This window comes from Salvia miltiorrhiza, chromosome 1, assembly GCF_028751815.1.
Source record: "Salvia miltiorrhiza cultivar Shanhuang (shh) chromosome 1, IMPLAD_Smil_shh, whole genome shotgun sequence".
NCBI lineage: Eukaryota > Viridiplantae > Streptophyta > Magnoliopsida > Lamiales > Lamiaceae > Salvia > Salvia miltiorrhiza.
In genome coordinates this window covers 60918816-60940314 of record NC_080387.1, presented here as the reverse complement: position 1 = coordinate 60940314, position 21499 = coordinate 60918816, and the positions used below count along the sequence as shown (strand labels likewise).

Sequence of the window (21499 nt, the reverse complement as noted above, 5' to 3'; positions counted from 1 at the left end):
CTTTTCGAAGAAACTACCGTGCCTAGTTTGTATATGGCCTTTGTCTTTTTCACAAATTGTTTTCTTTGGGAGCGTTCATACTTCATACGACACGGATCATGTATATATTTTTATATAATATCTACAAATATTTTACTATAGTACGTGATTGCCCATATTATATAAACACAACACTTATAAACACAATATATATTCATATATCAGCTAATATATTGTAATATAAGCTTCTTAAAAGCTTATTTTATCAAACACTTAGAAGGGACTTATAAGCTTCTAAATAGCTTGTAAGCTGTTTTAAAAAACTTATAAGCTCAATCAAGTATCCTCTTAATTGTATAGTATTATCATATTTAATACTTTCTCGTCTCATTAGAAATGTCTCACTTTCAATAATGAGATGTCTCATTATAAATGTCTCATTCTTTTTTTGGGCAAATTGTATGAAAATACCCCACTTTATACCAAAATCTGGTCTTTTGACAATCTTTTTAATTGTAGTAAAAATTTTAACGACGTTTCAATTGATAGCAACGTCCGTCCGAAGTAATTTTTCGATCAAATTAAATCTGAGTTGGCAGCTAGAATACCAACATGGCATCAGAAATGCCAAATCACCCTCACACACACCCCCTTCCACGTCACCCTCCCCCTTCTACGTCACTCTTTCCCCCTCTTCACCCTCCCCCTTTTCCCCATCGTCTCTCCCGCTCCCTCATTTTCTCAAATCGCCGCCGTTGCCGTTGAAGAACTAGCGTCGCTGTCGCTGCCTGAGCTTGCTCGCCGTTAAGGGTTTTTGTCATCGCCGCTCAACAAGAAGAGGACAGCCCTGTTCTCCTCGAGGAGCAAGAAGGCAAAGATTTCTGCTGGGCTGAAGCTCCCGATAGCGGCGGCGACGGCGGAGAGACTGATGTGTTCATTGAGCCGCCAGAGGAAGGGGAGGCCGTAACGGAGTGAGAGACGAGAGAGAGAGTGCCGGCCGATCTGAGAAAAGAATTAGGATCGATCTAAAAATTAGAAGTCTAATTCCAATTACGAAACCCTTCTCTCTCTCCCCGTCGGCTCTCCCTAGAGACGCGGACGACGACGACGAGTGGTCGAGATTCCTCCAGCCCCAAATCGAGCAGGCGCCGGTTTAAAACCCACGGTTGAAAACCCAATCATGCACATCCCAGAAAGGCGGAAACCGGCGCCATATCTCCGAGCACCAGCGCCTAAGGGGGAAACCGTAGGTTGAAACTGCTTCTCATTGGAGAGTTTGACTTAATTTGTAAATAGAGATGACGGCGGTTTGGATTGAAGGGGCGGAGAGAGACGATGAGGTGTGGGCGGGATTTGATGGGGAAGGGTATCCAGGCGGTTGTGGCGGTGGATCTGGGCGGATCTGGGCTAAAGCTAGGTGTGAGGGGGAGGGTAAGTCTGGGCGGATCTGGAGAAAGCGGGAGAGCCGACGGGAAGAGGGGGAGGGGGAAGAGAGAAGAGTGACGTGGGAGGGAGAGGGTGACGTGGGAGAGAGGTGGGTGTGATTTGGCATTTCTGATGCCACGTTGGCATTCCGACTGCCAACTTAGATTTAATTTGACCGGAAAATTATTCCGGATGGACATTGCTATAAATTGAAACGTCGTTAAAATTTTTGCTACAATTAAAAAGATTGTCAAAAAATCAAATTTTGGTATAAAGTGGGGTATTTTCATGCAATTTGCCCTTCTTTTTTTTGACAAATATAATTAAAAGACTAATTAACTAATGAGCCCACCACTTACTCTATGCTTATACCTACTTTTACCAATCTTAATATATTGTTTCTCTCTCCACCAACTCATTTTATCTATTACTTCCTCCGTCCGCCAAGATTATATCAAATTGTTTGGGCACAAGATTTAATAAAATTGATGATGATTTTGATGTAGTGGAGAAAGGGTCCCACCACTTTATGAGATGTGTGGTTGAGATTGAATTTTGGGTGGTTTTTTGTAAATAAAGAGTGTTGGTAAGAATAAAATATTAAAGAGGATGGTGGGACCATTGCCTTAAAAGGAACATGACATAATCTTAACGGACGCCTGATATAGTAATTGTGACATAATCTTGGCGGACGAATGGAGTAATAATTATACTCATGATCAAAAGCAATGAAACATTTGTAATGGGACGAAGGAAGTACTATCATTTTTCATAATTTTCTTATGTGGTTCTAGAAATTAATACTCATTTTTTCCAAAATAGTGTGCAGACCAAATTTTTGAAACACATATTTTAATAAATGTGGAAAAAGTAAAATTACTTTTGTTTTAATATTATGATAATGAAAATAAAAATTATAGCATTTGTGATGACTCATATGTAGCAAATTTTACATAAATTGAGAAAATGAAGATTAAAAAATAGAGTAAATTTTAAAAATGTCGCATACCAAATTTTCAGCACATATTTTAATAAATGTGGAAAAAGTAAAATCACTTTTGTTGTGATATTATGATAATTAAAATAAAAAGTTTAGCATTTGTGATGAATCATATGCAACAAATTTGCATAAATTGAGAAAATGAGGATAAAAGATAGAGTGGATTTTAAAAATGTCCAAGATCGAAGGAAAATACAAATAATCCATTAAACAAAATTAAAAATAACCACACTTACTATTTTCTTCCCACAATTCACAATCAATCTATGACGTGTTGTGAATTTTAGTTTTAAAACTCAAATTTATAACCACAATTATTCTTAGTTGTATTAATTTTAGTTTTCAAACTTAAATTCACAAACAAGACTATTTTTAATTGTGAATTCTAAGTTTCTAACACTAAACTCGAATTCACAATCAAAATTATTGTTAGTTTTTAATTCTATCTTTAAAACTCGAATCCCCAACCAACATATATCGAGTTGTGAATTCTAGGTTTAAAATTCGAATTCACAACTTACGTACCTATTTGTAAATTCATCATGCTAGTTGTGAATTTAAGAACAATAACAATACAAATTCGTTTAAATCACATTTAATTGCAAAATAAAATTATTTTAGATGTTAAAGCTGAATATCGATTGATAATCAATAACAAAACAACACTAAATATACAAAAATCACATAGCTTGTTATACCAACACTCAAATTCCAAACTTCTTCATTGTGACATTCTGCTGAATAGTTGACCGACATTCTTATTCTTGCATTTGCACCACTGTGGCCCATGACACCCAGTTGCAGATAGTGGCTCCACCAGTTTTCGGGGCAGCGGAGGTGGACACCGCAAGGTGGGAGTTGAGGGTAGGGATGTCAATCTAGCCCGAAACTCATGGGCTGACCCGATTAACCCGTCATCCGAGAGAGTTAGGATTGAATATTTTCAACCCGGTAAATGTTACAACCTGATTAACCCGTAACCGAATAGCCCGGCATCCGATAGGATTGACCCGACTAACCCGATGGGCTAGCCCGAAACCCGAGTACTTAACATAGAATATTTAGATATAAAAAAAAATAATAAAATATTATAAAGTCTCGTCATTTCACTTTTCTGTATTTTTGAGATACTTTGGTGCTATGAGTTCAAACTATTGTTGGATATTTTGTTATTTTTTCTTTAACAAAATTGAATATTTTATTGTTACCAACTTATTTTATATGTTATGTAATCTTGATGTTTTTTTACAATATCTCATATTTTTGCATTTAATGCTTGCTATATACTCCCTCCGTCCCGGCCAAGACGCTATATTTGCTTTTCGGCACGGGATTTAAGGAGTTGTAGATTAATGTTTTAAGTGTGTAATAATAAAGTGATAAAGTAGGAGAGAGAAAGTACTAAAGTGATAAAGTAAGATAGAGAATGTAATAAACAAATACTTAATTAGTGTTAATTAAGTGTTTAAAATTCCTTATTTTGCCAAATATAGAAATGTAGCATCTTCGTTGGGACGGCCCGAAAAGGAATATGTAGCATCTTGGGCGGGACGGAGGGAGTAATTTATATCTTTGATTTCTATGTATATTTTATACATTATACATTAGATCATTAAAAATAACAAAATATAAATGATTATTTTATTTTTACGCCTTTAAGCCGATTAGCCCGAAACCCGAACGTTTAGGGTTAGGGTTGAAGATTTATAACCAGAAAAAATCCCCAACCCGATTAGCCCGTGCTTGATTAACCCGAAATCCGATAGGGCTGACCCGAAATCCGATGGATTGACCCGATTGACATCCCCAGTGTAGGAGAAAAACGGGTAGAACTCTAGAAGATGGAGAGAGTAAACGAGAGTAAGAAGAAAGTGAAAAATTCGACAAAAGAAAAAAGCATGGTATAATGATATAATTTTACACAAAAATTAGTAATTATTAAAGTTTGTTTGTTTGTTCTTTTTTTGTTTAAATATTAATGGATACTTTTTATTTTTGTTACATGAGAACATGCATATAATTTTATGTATTGACTCTTAAAAATAAGAGGTTTGTGGTAAGATAATATTTAAAAGTAATTTTTATATATATATATAATATATAATATAATATATATACCCTATATATATATTGTGGGAAGTACTGAAATGTCAAAAGTTCAAAGAATCATATGTTAATAATATTTTTTGAATAACTCTTGATTTGCTTTATAGACTAAAGTGAATTTAATACATGTAGAATTTCACCGAAGAATATAAGTTTGACATTTATTGCAAAATTTATAACATTATGTACTTGGATTTGATTTGATTAATTAGTCTTCTCAATTATCTAATGACTCAGCATACTGTTATATATGTGATAATACAATACATACGATACAAGAAAAAAGATATACATATGTGGGTACATAGTGAAAAATCTCTTTAAAATAATACTTAACAGGTAGGGTTAGGTTACAAACCTATTAATTAATTATAATTAAGAGATACAAGCTATGAACTGTAAGTATGTAATTAATAATGAATTATATGTGTCCCTTTGGGATGGACTAGTGGTTGGGGTGGTTGCCTGTTGTCCAAGAGGTCACAGGTTCGAGTACTCTCGGCCACAATAACCACTAGGTGGGTGTGTGTGTGGTTTGTATTATTTATAATATAATTTCATCAAAAAAAATAATGAATTATATGTGAAACATTTGAAAATACACGATGGATTCTATGGGAAAACAATGATAAATTTCTTGTGAAAAATGAGGACTTCAAAAAATTAAAAATTTCGACCTCATGGGATTCAAACCCAGTTCATAAGTCATTTGGCGAAGTGATTTTCATCACTGCTCTGTCTTTACGATCTAAAGGATTGGAAATGGCGTTCATAGTTTATATTTTAAAATTAGATTTTTATTTTAGTTAATCTCATACTCAATAAATCAATAAACTCTAAAAAATCGTAAATTTTAATAAGATAATAAATTAATAACTTTTTGGAGAACATCTTTATAAATAGTAGGTCCCGTTAATACTATAAATTAATAATTTTTAAAATACTATAATTATAAATACTATGACTAGCTATCTTATTAAAATATGAATTTATTATTATCTCATTTTTCTTAAAACTGAAATCTATTGTTATACTCACATATGCATGGAGCTGTATGCATTTGATCGTTCATGCATGGATGGTTTTTATACACCTTTTAGATGATAAGTCATAGTTCGAATTTATGATCTTAAACATTTTTTCCATATGTAGTAATTCTATTATGGCTTATACATGAATATTGAGATTTATACATGAATGTATTTAATTAGTTACAATATATTAGTTGATATATGAATATATATTAAATTAGTTGCATTGAGTTTGTAGATGCATGCAAATATTTAATTTATATACAATGGAAATTGGTAGATGCATGAAAAAAAATTAATTAGTTACAATAAATTGATAGATACATGAATTTTATTTAATTAAATATGTATGAATTTACTTAATTTAATAATAATAAAATATTAATATAATATCATTTTACACATTGATAACTAGATCTAATATTTTTCTGAAATTAAGAAGACACATTTAAATCAATCTTTCTAAATTAATAATTTTTTAGGGCTTTTACTGCATCTTAAAATTTAAACAAAACATGTGAAAGAAAAAAAAAATCTCTTTAAGGTCAATTTTTTTTTTCTTGGAATTTTGCATTGATAATTTATATTTTAGATTTGATCTGAAAAATAAAACAAAAGTATTATGGTTTGTTAGTTGAAACTTGAAAGTAAGTTACTGCTTGTGCTCATTTACATTTTCGGCTTATCTTTAAAGTCAATGCTGACAAACATCCACGGCCGCTATGACTATTTTCACCTTTTCACCCCTTATCTTTGGCTCATTACAATTTAATACTCCATTAGTACACGAAAATATTTTTTTTTATCATTTTAAAATATCTATAATTTTTTTTTAAATGAAAAGTACCTTAACTTAATTATTTGCAATTTATACTACACTAGCATTTGCACTCGTGCAACGCACGAAAAATATTTTATATTTTATTATATATAAAATTGATATTAATTTGATTATTATATAAAAATTCTAAATATAATTAAAAATAATACTATAATTTAAGATAAATACGGAGTATATTTTAGTTTAATACAGAAATAATAAAGAATAATTCATATTAATAAAAATTGATATTGTTAAAATAGAAAACAATACAAGTTAAAAGATAATCGAAAAAAAATAGATTTATTAAAAAAAGAGAGGAGAGAGTAGAGAGAATTTTCTTAAGTTTTAATCTTTAAATAGATATAATTTGTATATTTTAAATCCAATATTTACATAACATATATCAAATTAAAGCTCTTATCATGATCTTTAATTTGATATACATATAAAATATTTTATAATTAGTCGAATTTCACAATTTTTAAAAAGAAATAAAATAGAAAAATAAGAAGTTAAAAGAAAAAAAATGTATAGCTTATAAATAAACCTTCAATTTTATTCTAACTACAAAATTGCCACTTAATTTTGAAATTGAAAACTCCATCCCTTTTTAATATAGTATAGATATAGATGTTCCACCACTTTAATTCAATCTATATAAAAATCATTAACTATTAATATAAATCACATTACCAGCCCATTTACTAATCTAATTAAAGTAAAAAACCTACCAACTTAAATCCAAATTCACCTCTCTATATTCCAAAAAAAAAAAATTGAAAAATTTGCCAATTTATACTAGAACTCTCTTTATCCCCTCACCCAAACCCTAGCTATCCATCCACGTCGATTCCTCTCTTCAATGTAGGGATGGTAATCGGGTACGACGGGTACGGATAGTGACTATCCATACCCATACCCACGAACTAAATGGATAGTGGTTTCTAACCATGAAACTATTCATGGATATCAAATGGTATCCAAACCCGCTACCCGCGGATACCCGCTATCCGTCGAATATCCGCGAACCCGCTATCCAACGGGTATCCGTCACCCGCTATCTGCCGAATACCCACTATCCGCCGGATACCCACAAAACAAAATTTAAATATAAATTTATAACAAATTTAATAATAATAAAAAAATCAACACAAATAACATAGTTCAAATCCACATGTTGAAATCCACAAAGAACAATGTTTAAATTCAAATTCATCAACTAAAATATAAAATTCAACAAAATTCTATAATTGCTCAACAAAATTCGAATTTAAATTAGACTATTAGACTTTGGGCCTTAGTTCAGTTTCTGTCTGGGCCTATTTTAAGATATAATATGCTAGCCCACAATCTCAAAATATATATTCAAAGCCTATATTTTATGAAATTTTTTGTGGACATTTGACGGGTAATTGATGGATAATTGGCGGGTATTTTTCGTGGGTAAATGGGTTTCGCGGGTATGGATAGTAAGTATCCAAACCCATACCCACGAACTAAATGGATAGTGCATTACAACCATGAAACTATCCGTGGATATCAAATGATATCCAAACCCACCCTAATAGGTTCGGGTTTTCACGAATATCCGTTACCCGTGGGTAGATTGTCATCCCTACTTCAATGGATGAATATTTGATGGAAGATCAGTGCCTCCCTTGCTCCGAGATGGTGGCGTGGGATGCTCCCTCCACAAAATTTAGTCAATGAGTGCATTCACTTTGATGAATAAATTTATAATGAGAAAAGAATGGATAATAAAAATTTATGCCTTTAAATATCTCTTTTCTTTTTTCACATTTTACACAAAAGAGAAGTTCATAATTTTTCCTTCCTTATTTTCACTTCAATGAGGGATAATATTATCACACCAAAATGAAGGGATAATATTATCACTTTTTGAAGTGAAAATAAGGAAGGAAAAATAGTGAACTTATTTTTTGTGTAAAATGTGAAAGAAGAAATAGTAAGACATTTAAAGGCATAAATTTTTATTATCTCTTATTTTTTTTTATGATAAATTTATCCATCAAAGTGAACGCAACCTATATCTATAATTATTTCTTTTCTTTTATGGAAAGTTGGATGCTTTCAATGCAATTGATTTTGATTGCTTCAATTCGTTAATTCTTGTACAGCTTTAACTATTTAAATCAAAATCGAAGGAATTGAAAATTGCATTATTTTTCTGTTACAATTGAATTCTGTCAGCTTTATTAAAATTGAAATATTCATTAATAATGTTGTCATATTTATTGTTCATTTAAATTAATGAATCTAGAACAAAAATACTTAAGGATTAGGTAATTTATAATCTATATATTATACTCCCTCCGTCCCGGCCAAGACGCTACATTTGCTTTTCGGCACGAGATTTAAGGAGTTGTAGATTAATGTTTTAAATGTGTAATAATAAAGTGATAAAGTATGAAAGAGAAAGTAATAAAGTGATAAAGTAAGAAAGAGAAGGTAATAAAGTGATAAAGTAGGAGAGAGAATGTGATAAAGAAATACTTAATTAGTGTTAATTAAGTGTTTAAATTCCTTATTTTTGCCAAATATAGAAATGTAGCATCTTTGTTGGGACGACCCGAAAAGGAATATGTAGCATCTTGGGCGGGACAGAGGGAGTATAAAAGAGCAGTTTAACGGCTATTTTTTGCCGCCAACTGCTCTCTCCAATTTTAAAATTTTCAAAATTTCAAATTTGTAAACTAATGTAATTCTAGACGCTGTTCTTTCATAGCTGTCATTTTAATTTGCAGATTTTAGAACCCACGATTTTATCAAATTAAAAAAAAAATAAAAAATTCAGCACTTACGATTTGCGTTGACATCCTCAAAAAAATTTGAATAAAGAAATTATTTTTTAACACCCACAATTGGATTTTCACAACTGCATCAATTAAACAGGTTTAACAATTATTTTAATTTTAATTATGTATTTTAGCACCTAGACATTCATTTAACTACACCACTACATCAATTTAAAAAATTAACTCCCATGATTGAATCACTTACTCCACGATTTTATAAACAAAATTCGTAATTTACACCATCTATAAATATCACTTCTCTAACCCTCATTGTACGAATTCCATAGCAAAAAAAATAAAATCATTCTCATTATTTTTATTTTTCGTTTAAATGACCCCTATGTTCGGCGTTTACATGGCATGTTACGACTCACTGATGAAACTATTTTTCAGATAAATATTTTCTTATCAAAATCGAAACCCCGACTAAAATAATGCAACATCATTATTCAATATTATAAAATTAAACTTAATAAATTTGCCATTATAATATAATGAAAATGAATCTTGTTTTATCGCAAAATCAATTCTTAGGATGTTGTATAGGAACTTTATTTTAGAATTTGTATTTAAACAAAATGACCACATATAAATATGATTAAATATATATGCAATCCAAAAATATACTATTAAATTATATGCAAACAAATAGTTTTGAACATCTTAGAATATTATATGATGTATAATGATACTCATTATCATTTATACTTACTTTTGATGGTGAATTTATATATTTATACACATTATCAATGAAAATCAATTAATTGGTAATTGAAAATACAAAATTGAAAATTTATATATTTTCGAATTCATGTTTTTTCTTGAAATTATATAGTAGATAATTTTAATATTTTATTTAGATTTATATTTACATTTATTTATATCTAAATTATATATATTTATTTATTTAAAATATCGTTCAGTTTCGATACTGATCGTGCATCGCACGAGTGGGCGTGTGCTAGTTAATTAATCACTACTAAAGCCATCTTCAAAGTTCAAGGTGAGACTCCAACTCTACTCACAACAAAATCAATCACTTTTCTTAAAATTTGTATCGCTCACCTCTAGGATTATGTTTGGTCGACGCAGGGAATACATAGTATAAAGTATGGTGAATTACAAATTAAATTTGAAAAAAGGACATATTCCCTCCGTCTACGATCAATGTTCCCATTTTGCCATTTTATTATGTCTATAAAGAAAATATTTCCTTTTCATTTTTAGACACTACCCCGCAACACAATTTACAATAGTGGGACTCAAACTTCACTCATCCAGCACATATTTTTAAACATTACCTCACAATAACATCTTTATTGTGGAACCTAAATTCAACTCACAATATAATTTATTAATGTGAGACCTAAGTTCCACTCTTCCACCACATATTTTTAAATAATACTCTATAAAAACACTTTTAATATGGATCTGGATTACATTCACATTTAATTTTTCTTAAAATCGGCACCGAGAAAAATAGGAAATATTGATCGTCAAAGGGAGTATTTAAAATCATGTCCCATTAGTAGTCGGAAGTAAAGTGTTCAAAAAAAAAAAAAAAAAAGTTGTCGGAAGTAAATATGGTATAATGGTATATATCCTTGAAGGGTGCTTGGTTAACTGTTGGCGAGAAACTTATGACATATTGAGATGAAATAATAGATGTAAACACATGATGATAGGCCAATTAACAACTAAGCTGTGTGAGACGGAAGAATTATTTAAAGATGCCCATTTTTATTTTATATGAAATGTAATATTTTTCGTCAATGATAATAATTAATGATAGTCAAGTTTAGATTTATTTATTCTCCAAAAAAATTTAGATTTATTTAAATTAATTCTATTAAATAAAGGACGACTATCATGCCGCTAATTATATGTTGCCAAACCTCAACAATTATTTCATCACGCCCTTCAATGGTTTAAATAGCCATATAATCATTTAGATCCAAAATTTATCGTCCAGCCGAGCTAAATTTGTTGAAGTATAACATTCAAAGTATTTGCATCAATTTTTTATAGGGGTTATGGCAAAAAATATACAATTTTTAAAAAAAATTATAATCTTCACCTGAACTTTTAAATAAGTCAAAAAACACATGAATTTATATTTTTGTTGCAATTTTCACTTAAGTTTCACTTTCAACGAAATTAGAGCTTAATTGACAGTTGAAATTAAGTCAAATATATTAATTTTTACCTTATTAAACTTTCGAGCTTCTAAATACTCCTCATCATTAGAAGTTAGACCAACATTAAGTGAATTTTCGATTATCAATTAAGCTCTAATTTCATCGAAAATCAAACTTAGGTGAAAATTACAATAAAAAACATAAATTCATGTATTTTTTGGCTTAATCGAAAGTTCGGGTGAAAATTGTAAAAAAAAAATTGCTATAATTTTCTGATTTGATTTTTCATGTAATTAAATATTGGTTAATTACATTTATTTAATTCGAAAAGGGTAAATATGTCCACTCAAATCCACTGAAATCTGGGATCACGTTGAACAAATCCCGAAAATTCATCTCTTCCCATTCTGGGACCTGATCCGTCAATGAACGTAATAAGATGAACATTAGTATGTTTATTTGTTTTCCTACGAACATATCGACGAACATTAGTATGTTCATTTGGTTTTCTACGAACATATCATCGACCATTAGTATGTTCATTCATTTTTCTACGAACATATCAACGAACATTATTACGTTCATTAGTATTTTCTACGAACACTAGGTTCAAACTCTTTAATCAACCAAATTTTTGCATTATTTTTGCAGAAATCAACCAACAGAATTTATACAAAGGTTCTACCTTTAAACACCCAACTGAACTTTACAAACCAACAAAATTTACCAACATTGATTTTGTAGTACAGAACCACCAAAATAGTAAAATTCATCTCTCAAAATCGAAAATAGGGAAAGTAGAAATTTAAGGCTATAACTTGAAATTCCAATCTAAGTTACAAACAAATTGAATCAAAATCCACATTCGTATAATCATCATCAGTAGCACAGATAATTCAGTACAACATGTGCTATACTATTATTCAACATCAAAAAGATGTAAATTTGTACTAATTCAAATAAAACCCAAACAAATAAGGAAAATGGGCCTTTTTTTTTTCTTTTTTTTTCTCTTTCTGAAAAGAGCTCGAATCCCCGAGCAGCACCAGCCTCACGGCTGTCTGGATCTCCTTCACCGACTGGAGGTTGCGCGTGGGCGCGATCGCCAGAGACTCGAGGCTAGAGGTGGTAGATTTTGGGGATCGAGGCTGGAGGTTGGAGGATTAGGGTTCGGAGGTTGGGGATGGAGGCGAGGGAAAGGGGAATAGAGGGGACATCGGCGGTATCGGAGGGGATGGCGGATGAGACGGAGGAGGAGATAGCAGCGAGGAGCAGCAGGAGGAAGAGGAGGGCGACACAGATCTGAAAAAGGAAAGAGCGGCGGCGACGGCCTGCCTCTCTCCATAATTCCTGTGACAACGGCGGCGGCGAAGGAGAGGACGGCGAGGAGGAGCAGTATTGCTGGGAGATGCGTAGTCGCCATTGTTAAGTATGAGAGAGAGAGAGAGAGAGAGAGAGGAATCAGACGAAAATTTAGTAATATGCAGATTTGATTAGAGAGAGAGAGAGATAGAGAGAGAGAGAGGGGGGGGGGGGAGAAGGAGGAGAGATAGGAGCATTTAACGTATAGATAGAGAGCGAGAAATTCAAATTACCAACTTAACCTTCATGCAATAAAATAAATTAAAATTATAAAAAATTTCATCCAAATCAAGACCGTTGGATATTCTAGAATCGACGCACAGGATTTGGTTTTCATTCTTTATATAGGGGAGTGGTCTCCATTAAACTCTCCCCTATATATATATAGGGAAGGACTATATATAGGGAAGGACTATATATATAGGGAAGGACTAAAATAAGAGCATTTCTTAAGATATAAAATAAGAATAATTTTCAGCCATTAGATCATCAAGATCTACGGTTGATTCGTAATCATGTTGGATGGATTATAGTCCTGAGTTCGAATCCCAAAGGTAGCAAAAATTTATTTTTCACAATTCATACCTTTATACAGCGAATTCATACGTGTTCTACATAAAATTTATACATTAAAAATTGCTCTTATTTCTTATTTTAAGATGTGCTCTCACGGTAGCCCACCCCTATATATATATACGAACGAGCTAGAATGTATAAACTCTATGTAGCACACGTATGAATTCGCTGTGTAATGTATGAATTGCGAAAAATAATTTTTTTGCTACCTATGAGATTCGAACTCAGGACCATAAATTCATCCAACAAGGTGATGAATCAGCCGTAGATCTTGATGATCTAATAGCAAAAAATAGTTCCTATTTTATATTCTAAATATATTTTTATTTTAATCCACCCCTATTTATATAATTCAAAATTTGGAAGGAGGCTTCAGCCCCCCTACCCCCCAAAAAAGGAAAGTTTACAAATAATTGCTACAATAATTCATACGCTACAATTTCTACCATAATAGAGAAAAAATGCAAACAACTTAATTTCCTACACTTTTTACATAAGTAATAATCTTAATTTGGGATTTAACACGTTCCTAATCAGAGTTGACAAATAATTGCTGCAATAATTAAGAGCATCCACATTGATGTTACATGATAGCTTACATGATGAGGAGGGATCACATTGTGTAAAGAGGCTGCATTGGAGTTACATGATAGCCTACATGATTTTTTTAGTTTTGATTTGTATGCTTTTCATTTTAATTTAATTGCTCAAATTTAAATAACACATTTTACTAATAATTAAAATTGCATTAAAATATAAATCCTGAAAATTACAAAAGAAAAAAGAAGACATAATTTAAAACTACATAAAAAATTTAATTTCAAATTTTTGTATTTTTTTTCTACGCGTTGAAATTTGGGGGCTATCGTGTATACACGATCTAACGTGTAATACACGAGTAAGGCTAAGCTGCAACGCCTTACACGATCTCAACCTTACACGAGTAGGCTGGATCGTGTAAGGCGTTATCAATGCTCTAATAATCTTAATTTGGGATTTAACACGTTCCTAATCAGAGTTGACAAATAGTTGCTACAATAATTTATACTCTACAATTTCTACCCTAATAAAACAAAAAAAAATGCAACAATTAAATTTCCTACACTTTTTACATAATTAATAATCTTGATTAGGGATTTATAGATGCGTTCCTAATCAGAGTTGACTTCATAAATCCAGTCATCCAATTTCGTACACTATTTCACGCACGCTTTTGCACTTTCCGAAGAAATTACGCCAAACTTTGCACTTTTTTAAAAGAGTTTGAAAATGAATTTTTGTCAACTGTAATTTTGTACGAATTAATTTGCGGAAGGAATAACTAAATTGTGAGGGCAGTGTTGTTTTCATAATCCAATCAACACATACAACTCGTGACCAAATCCTATCCTATGCTATACCAACTGCACAATCTCATCCCATCGTCAAATGAAAATTTCGTCGTAGATAATATTTAAATACAAGGGTTTTATTTGCAATAAAAAGTATAATAAATTAAACTCTGATCCTTATAATATGATAGGGAGCTGAACTCTTATTATTAATATAGAAAGCATACATCATCAAGAACGTCAAAGTCAAAGGAGCTAGAAAAATATATGAATTTAGGTTTGCTTCCCAAATAAATTTAGGGATAAGCGATGTTAGAAAATACAACATGAAAAAGTAAAATTGGGTCACATGTGCGAAGAGTAATATAGCCTGATTCAAAACGGATAGAAAAAAGTGCAAAAGCAGAGTATCACACAAAACGTGAATTATAGTTCAAATTTTGCGATGCCTCATTATTATGTGTATAATATAATACCACCGCCCATTTCATAATTGCTGCAAATTCTTGGTTCTATATAAAAATTAACAAGGCTGTAAGAGATGAGATTTTAATTTAATTTTTATTATTATTATTATTATATGTTTTTTTCGAGAATAAGGAGCGAGCGAACTCTAGATTAAGAAGAATCTTGTGCAATGAACATGACTTCAAGGGATATCAGCTTTTATAGAATCCATCCCTTATATTATGGACAAGAATATATATAATGATGCTAGAAATTACCTGTAATATTACAGCTAAATTTTGAGAAATTAAGAATAATACTTGTGTAACACTTGCCATATAAAATCAAGTCATGCAATTATGATTATTATTAGAGAACTAGTGTTGCCCCCGTGCGAAGCACGGTCAACTCTTTTTTTGTTTTAGTTTTACAATTTTACAACTTTGAAGTATAGAGATTGGTAAATTAATTTAAAACATTTGAATATATTGTAAGTTTCCTGTAATAATAAAAGTATGGATCAATTATCTGATGTCCTACAATTTACTACAAATCAAGAAGCTTCTAATTTTAGTTGATTTAAAATTACAACAAAATATTTTTGTAACATTTATATCATAAATTTTACCTATTTACTGAATCAATAATTTGATGTCCTACAATTTACATATTTATTACTTATAGATATAACTCATTGCGAATCAACGAATCATTCATAAAGTAGTAGTAATATAACTCATTACAAATCAATGAATCATTCATAAAGTATGCGTGAGTTGACCAAGCCATAAAGTGATTAATGCCTAAATCAAAGATCATGGATTTGAATTCACCATTACACAGTCTTTAAATTTAGTACTTAATTTAATGTATTTAATTTATAAAAAAAATAAAAAAATTATAATGTGTTAGTTTCTAATATAAACAAAACTAACTCATTTTTTTAAACATTAAAAGTATTGCCAGATTGGTAAGATAACGACGTTTTACATAATACCATGCCCATAATTTTTTATTTTTGTTTAGAGAGTACACTTATAATAATATAAAACAATTTATACATATATATACATAGGGGAAGGCTAAAATAAGAACGCTTCTTAAAATATAAATTAGGAACCATTTTCAGCCCTTAGATCATCAAGATCTACGGTTGATTCATCACCTTGTTGGATAAATTCATGGTCCTGAGTTCGAATCTCAAAGGTAGCAAAAAATTATTTTTCGCAATTCATACCTTTATACAGTTTATTCATGTGTGTTATACATAAAATTCATACATTTTTGCTGGTTCGTAATTCTTAAAATAAGGGTGGTTTATTGAATAACCGCCCCCTATATACATATATATATATATATATATATATATATATATATATTTACTAAGATATTAGAATTTATAAACAGTTTACAACTTAAACATGTTTTTTGGTGCATTGTTTTTGTGTTTTTATATATAGAGTAGATATAGAGTAGATTGCAGAATTGTGTTGTTAATGAAGGTGAAAAGTCATGCGCCTGCCTTTTTAGTGTCTGCACGTCAGGAAAAAGTGGGTGGGAACAGGGACGGATCTAAGAATTTAAATAGGACCGGGTGAGATTTCATCGGATATTTTTAATGAATTTTTAGTAAAGAAAACAGATCGGGCGATCGCTGAGATTTCATCAAAATATATACATATATATAGGTAATAAAAAAAAAATTGACCGGGCGACCGCCGAGGCTGCCCGGCCTCTAGATCCGTCTCTGGGTGGGAATATGAAGTGACATGTATAAGTAATAAGTAATAAAATATTATTTATAATAAAATAATATTTTTTGCATGGAAGATGGGTTTTTGGCGGGAAGTTTTCATGCAGAAAACTTTCCTATAGTATAATAGTACTTGAGAAATTAAGAATAATACTTGTGTAACACTTGCCATATAAAATCAAGTCATGCAATTATGATTATTATTAGAGAATTTCAACTTGTTAGGACCAATTCAGGCCCATAATAAAAGTGGGCTGGCCTGTGGACCACTAATAGTCATGAGCCCACTTTTTTTCACAATAAAAATTTGAAATCAGAGAATCTACAGAACTTTTCGATTGAATGTGGTACAAGTCTTTAAGTGTAATTACACCCATCCCTAAACAATATCCTATAAATAAAATAAGAATAAAAATTTATGTAATGTACCAACTACCAAGGCAAAAAGCTTAAATTTACAAACAATACAAGTTGGTTAAACGAATGAACTCATAATAAAATAGTACTAATCTGGTAAGTGGTAGCTAACAAACAAGTAGCCCAGCCGACACAAATATTACCTAATAGGAGTCGTTAATTAGGCGTTTATGGCGGTTGTAATGCTTCTCCATCAACACTCTCGAAGCCCCTTCCACAGTTCTACGCCATGTCTACACCAAATTCAAATTCCATTAATTTAATTGCAGCTAACAACCTAACTAAAACTAAGCAGACAACCTCAAAAACAATATTGGGCGTACCTTCTCAATGGCGGTGATGATTGATTTGTTCTTGATTTCTCTGGCTTTGATCTTGGCCCTACTGATCCCCAGCCGCCGCATCAGCGCCGGCTGTTTACGCGGTGGAAGAAGCGATTTCCTCTCTGCTAAGGCAGAAACAGAGCTCTTATTATCAGCACATTCTTGATTTCTTTTCACTCTCTTCGCCAATCTTAGATCTTTAGCTTGTATTTTTCTGTTGGAATCGGAGCCCACCTCGGCGAACTTGCTCAGAAGCTGATCCGAGGATGCTTTCGCCACATGCTGAACTCTAGTCACATTAGGATCGACATTCTCCATTGTAAGAGAGAGAGAGAGAGAGGAAGAGTTGTTGAAAAAATGTGGAGATGTTTTGGTAGTGAAGAAGAAGAGAGGGAAATGAAAGAGCTGAGATGAAAGTTAGGTAAATGAGGAAGAAGAAAAGGACCGTTGAGAAGGGTGGTGGGGTTGGTTTGATTAAAATAAGGAATATAGCCGTTACTGAAACCTTTTATGCATATTATGTCTCATTATTATGGTCTCGACTCTCATGTTCTCTTGATATCTTTTCCTCTTAATTAAATATAATCAATTTTGTTAAATACTTCATTTTTTTTTAATATTGTAATACTTTTTTTTTAATATAAAAATGAACAATCAACAAAACTTGTTTCACAAATATAAGTAGTACTTAAAATATAGCTAGAGTACAATTTTTAATTGATTTCACATATAGTGTCATAATAATCTTGAAGAATTTAGTTTTCTGAGAATGTTTTAAGAACTAAACATGGACGTGGCATTTATCTATTTCTTCTGACTACTTTGATGCTTATAGTTATAACTTTTGTAATCCAAGTATTTATCCTTCATTTTTCTTGGAGAACATAATCGATATTCTAATACTCGTCTCACTGTACCTGAGACTCTTTCTATTTTGGGCGTCCCATTGTAAGTGAGACTCTTTTTTTTTTGGGTAAAAGTTTTTTCTTTTAAACACCTTTACACTTTTTCACCTACACACAAAATACACATTTCTTAATTCCCGTGCCCAAAAAAAAGGTCTCACTTACAATGAGACGGAGGGAGTATCTCTTAACAATATTATGATATTGTACCGAACAAGTTTCATCCGCGTTACAACAATTGTGGTCGATGTTTGAATTATTAATTGCACAAGACTAAAATTCAGTATTTTAATTGCTGCACTTTAAATTAATAATTAGAAAAAAAATACTCCCTCCGTCCCACTTTAATTGACACACTTGTCTTTTTTGTTTGTCCCACTTCAATTGACATTTTTCAAAAATAGTATGTGGTCCCTATCTTCTCTACACACATTAAAATAAATGGTCCCACCCACTTTATACACTCAACCCTTTATTCTTAATCTTCGTGGCCAAAGTAAAAGTGCCAATTGAAGTGGCACGGAGTTAGTAACCAAAAGCGCCAACTTTTTTAAAAAATAATTAAACTAGCCCAAAGATGCATCGCTTAGGAAAGGCAAAGCAAGACAAGCCGAAAAGTGAAGATTACATAAAAGTGAAGGCTAGGAAGGAAGCACAACCATCCAAACAAAAGAAGTAGATAAAAACAAAAGCACAACTCAAACTAAACAAACACAATGGGCAACCACAAACGCAATCCCATGTCTCTAAAATTTAGCTTGCAAGTTGCGCACAACGCTCTGGTCGAGCTGGAAGGCCTTGGCGAGAACATCGCTGCTAATATCGGGCTTCGACCCGAAAACAGCGTTAGCAATGGTGATGACTCCAGGGTTCTGGCTGCTCAATGCAGCTATGGCAACTGCATTTTTAGTCCCCACATTGCGTTGGAAGTGAACGAGTCCAATCGGGAACACGAAAACGTCGCCCTTCTGAAGGGTCTTTGTGATGAGCCTATTGTCGGGATTGGAGGTCACAAACCCTACTTCAAGTGAACCCTCAATGACCGTCAAGATCTCCGTGGCTCTCGGGTGGGTGTGGGGAGGGTTGATTCCCCACGCCGCGTAGTCAATGCGCACCATGGAGATTCCGAGGGTGTTGAGCCCTGGCAACTGGGCTACGGTCACCGCGGTCACCCTTGAACCGTTAGGGTTCGAGGTGTTGCCGGGAATGTGGAGCCCACTGAAGGAGAAGTCGTTGGCTCCAACTGATCCAGGGCTCTTGCAAACTTGACCATTCACTCGTGCTAAAAAAAAAATTAGGATTATACAAGCTCATGAGCATATATATTCAAGAACTACTACTTTAATGATAGTTCGTAAGCATAAAATTAGTTTTGCATCTTAATTTGGTTGAAATTAATAGAGAATATATAACTTTCTAAATTAATTAATTAACTCAAATAAATATCATTGAATTACCTGAGCTTGTGGGATCAGCGACGCAGAAATCTTGTAACGGACTTGGCTCGAAGGCGAAGACGGCGCAGATGATACAAAGAGCAATGGTGCTTAACAAGAGAAAATTAGTCGACATTCTGAATTTTTGTTTGGAAGAAATGAGAATAAAATTACGAGTAGGAAAAAATTGCAGAGCTATTAATTACTTGCTAGCTATTGGATATAGAGTTAGTTGATCTTAACCAAAGTATATATAGGCATTCTTCATGCACCAGAATTTATCGTTTCTAGAACATTTTGTTGCCGTCTTAGAATATAGTATATTTTCCTATGTGATTAATGATTAATGTAACATGTGGATAAGGATTTGAAATGATCATGATTGAAGAAGATTTCAAACATTAAGACACTTCCTTAAATTATTTAATCTTAGAATTATGGACCCATTGTTGTCTTCTTGGTGTTGGACCGAAGGGAATCCAAGAATCATTAGCGAATTTTGACTTGCCAAACACATAGTTCCGGAACGAATGATCATATAAGCCGAATTTGTTTAGAAATAAACCCCACAATACCTAAAATCGAATCGATAACAAATTGCATTTTTTTTTTATCTACAAATTAATTAAAGCGTTTTGCTATACAAGAGAGCTTGACAACATGCTCATAAATGAGATCGAACAAGTATAGGCACAATATTTTCTCTAGATTGAGAAGAGTATTTCACGATTCGATCATAGACATAAATATAAATCAGAAGATTTTTATTAATAGAAAATCCAAACATGATAAAATAACATACACATAATTCTACAATTAACGCTCAAGACCAAGGCTTGGACTGGAGCATCTCCACGGTTTTCTTATCCAACCTAAAAGCACTTGATAGATAATCGCTGTTAATGGCAGGTTTTGCGCCGAAGATACCGCCGGCGACTTCAACAATTCCGGCGTTCTGGCTGTTGACCGCCGACAGAACCACCGTGTTGGCCGCCCCGACGCCGCGCTGGTAGTGGACAAGCCCGACGGGGACGACAAAGACACCACCCTTCTGAAGAACTTTGGCATAGTGTTTGTAGTTAGGGTACGAGGTTACGAATCCGACTTCCATGGAACCTTCTAGAACAGTCAGAATCTCGGCCGCCCTCGGGTGATAGTGCGGTGGGATGAATCCGCCTGGCAAGAAATCGAGGCGGGCCAATGTAAGCCCGAGAGTGTTCAGCCCTGGAATTCGGGCCGCTTTCAGCCCGGCCCGATACGGGTTGCTCGTGTTGCCCGGCAAATTCATCCCGCTGTAGAAGAAGTCGTCGGGTGTAACGCTTTCCGGGCTCTTGCATCCTGGACAAATATTCCATATAATATTAAATCTCAATTCATAATTTTAAAAATAAATGAAAATTAAGGAATCAAAATGGATAAAATATTAGAAAAAATAGTAGTGGGACACTGAATTGATGTAACGTTACCCGGGCTTTTGACATCTGAAACGCAGAAATCTTGCAAGGGAGTAGGATCAAAGGCGAAGGACACCCCTATGAAAGCGAGGGCGAGAGTGCTGAATAAAACTACAAGCATAGTCATCTTTTTTCTGATTAAAACTCAGTAATGTCTGATTTATTGCTATTAATTGA

At 32.6% G+C, this 21499-nt stretch overlaps 3 protein-coding genes across 3 annotated transcripts; all 3 read right to left on the bottom strand.

Annotated features, from left to right (window-relative positions):
- Positions 1 to 17093: 17093 nt before the first annotated feature.
- Positions 17094 to 18003, bottom strand: LOC131000839 (uncharacterized). Its single transcript, XM_057926953.1, has 2 exons — positions 17528 to 18003; positions 17094 to 17437 (listed from the first exon to the last, which is right to left on the bottom strand). Exons 1-2 carry the CDS (start codon positions 17843 to 17845, stop codon positions 17348 to 17350), a joined length of 408 nt encoding a protein of 135 aa, XP_057782936.1. The 5' UTR covers positions 17846 to 18003; the 3' UTR covers positions 17094 to 17347.
- Positions 18004 to 19067: 1064 nt separating this feature from the next.
- On the bottom strand, positions 19068 to 20162 carry LOC131000819 (putative germin-like protein 2-1). Its single transcript, XM_057926914.1, has 2 exons — positions 19890 to 20162; positions 19068 to 19714 (listed from the first exon to the last, which is right to left on the bottom strand). Exons 1-2 carry the CDS (start codon positions 20002 to 20004, stop codon positions 19179 to 19181), a joined length of 651 nt encoding a protein of 216 aa, XP_057782897.1. The 5' UTR covers positions 20005 to 20162; the 3' UTR covers positions 19068 to 19178.
- Positions 20163 to 20611: 449 nt separating this feature from the next.
- On the bottom strand, positions 20612 to 21499 carry LOC131000832 (putative germin-like protein 2-1). Its single transcript, XM_057926939.1, has 2 exons — positions 21335 to 21499; positions 20612 to 21206 (listed from the first exon to the last, which is right to left on the bottom strand). The coding sequence occupies exons 1-2, from the start codon at positions 21447 to 21449 to the stop codon at positions 20692 to 20694; spliced, it is 630 nt and encodes a 209-aa protein (XP_057782922.1). The 5' UTR covers positions 21450 to 21499; the 3' UTR covers positions 20612 to 20691.

Excerpts from the sequence above, each read along its gene's own strand:
- LOC131000839 (XM_057926953.1), bottom strand. The coding sequence starts at position 17,845 with ATGGAGAATGTCGATCCTAATGTGACTAGAGTTCAGCATGTGGCGAAA. Across the intron at positions 17,438-17,527 it reads TCATCACCGCCATTGAGAAG|ACATGGCGTAGAACTGTGGA; the intron begins GTACGCCCAATA and ends AATTTGGTGTAG.
- LOC131000819 (XM_057926914.1), bottom strand. The coding sequence starts at position 20,004 with ATGTCGACTAATTTTCTCTTGTTAAGCACCATTGCTCTTTGTATCATC. Across the intron at positions 19,715-19,889 it reads CGCTGATCCCACAAGCTCAG|CACGAGTGAATGGTCAAGTT; the intron begins GTAATTCAATGA and ends TTTTTTTTTTAG.
- LOC131000832 (XM_057926939.1), bottom strand. The coding sequence starts at position 21,449 with ATGACTATGCTTGTAGTTTTATTCAGCACTCTCGCCCTCGCTTTCATA. Across the intron at positions 21,207-21,334 it reads TTCAGATGTCAAAAGCCCGG|GATGCAAGAGCCCGGAAAGC; the intron begins GTAACGTTACAT and ends ATATTTGTCCAG.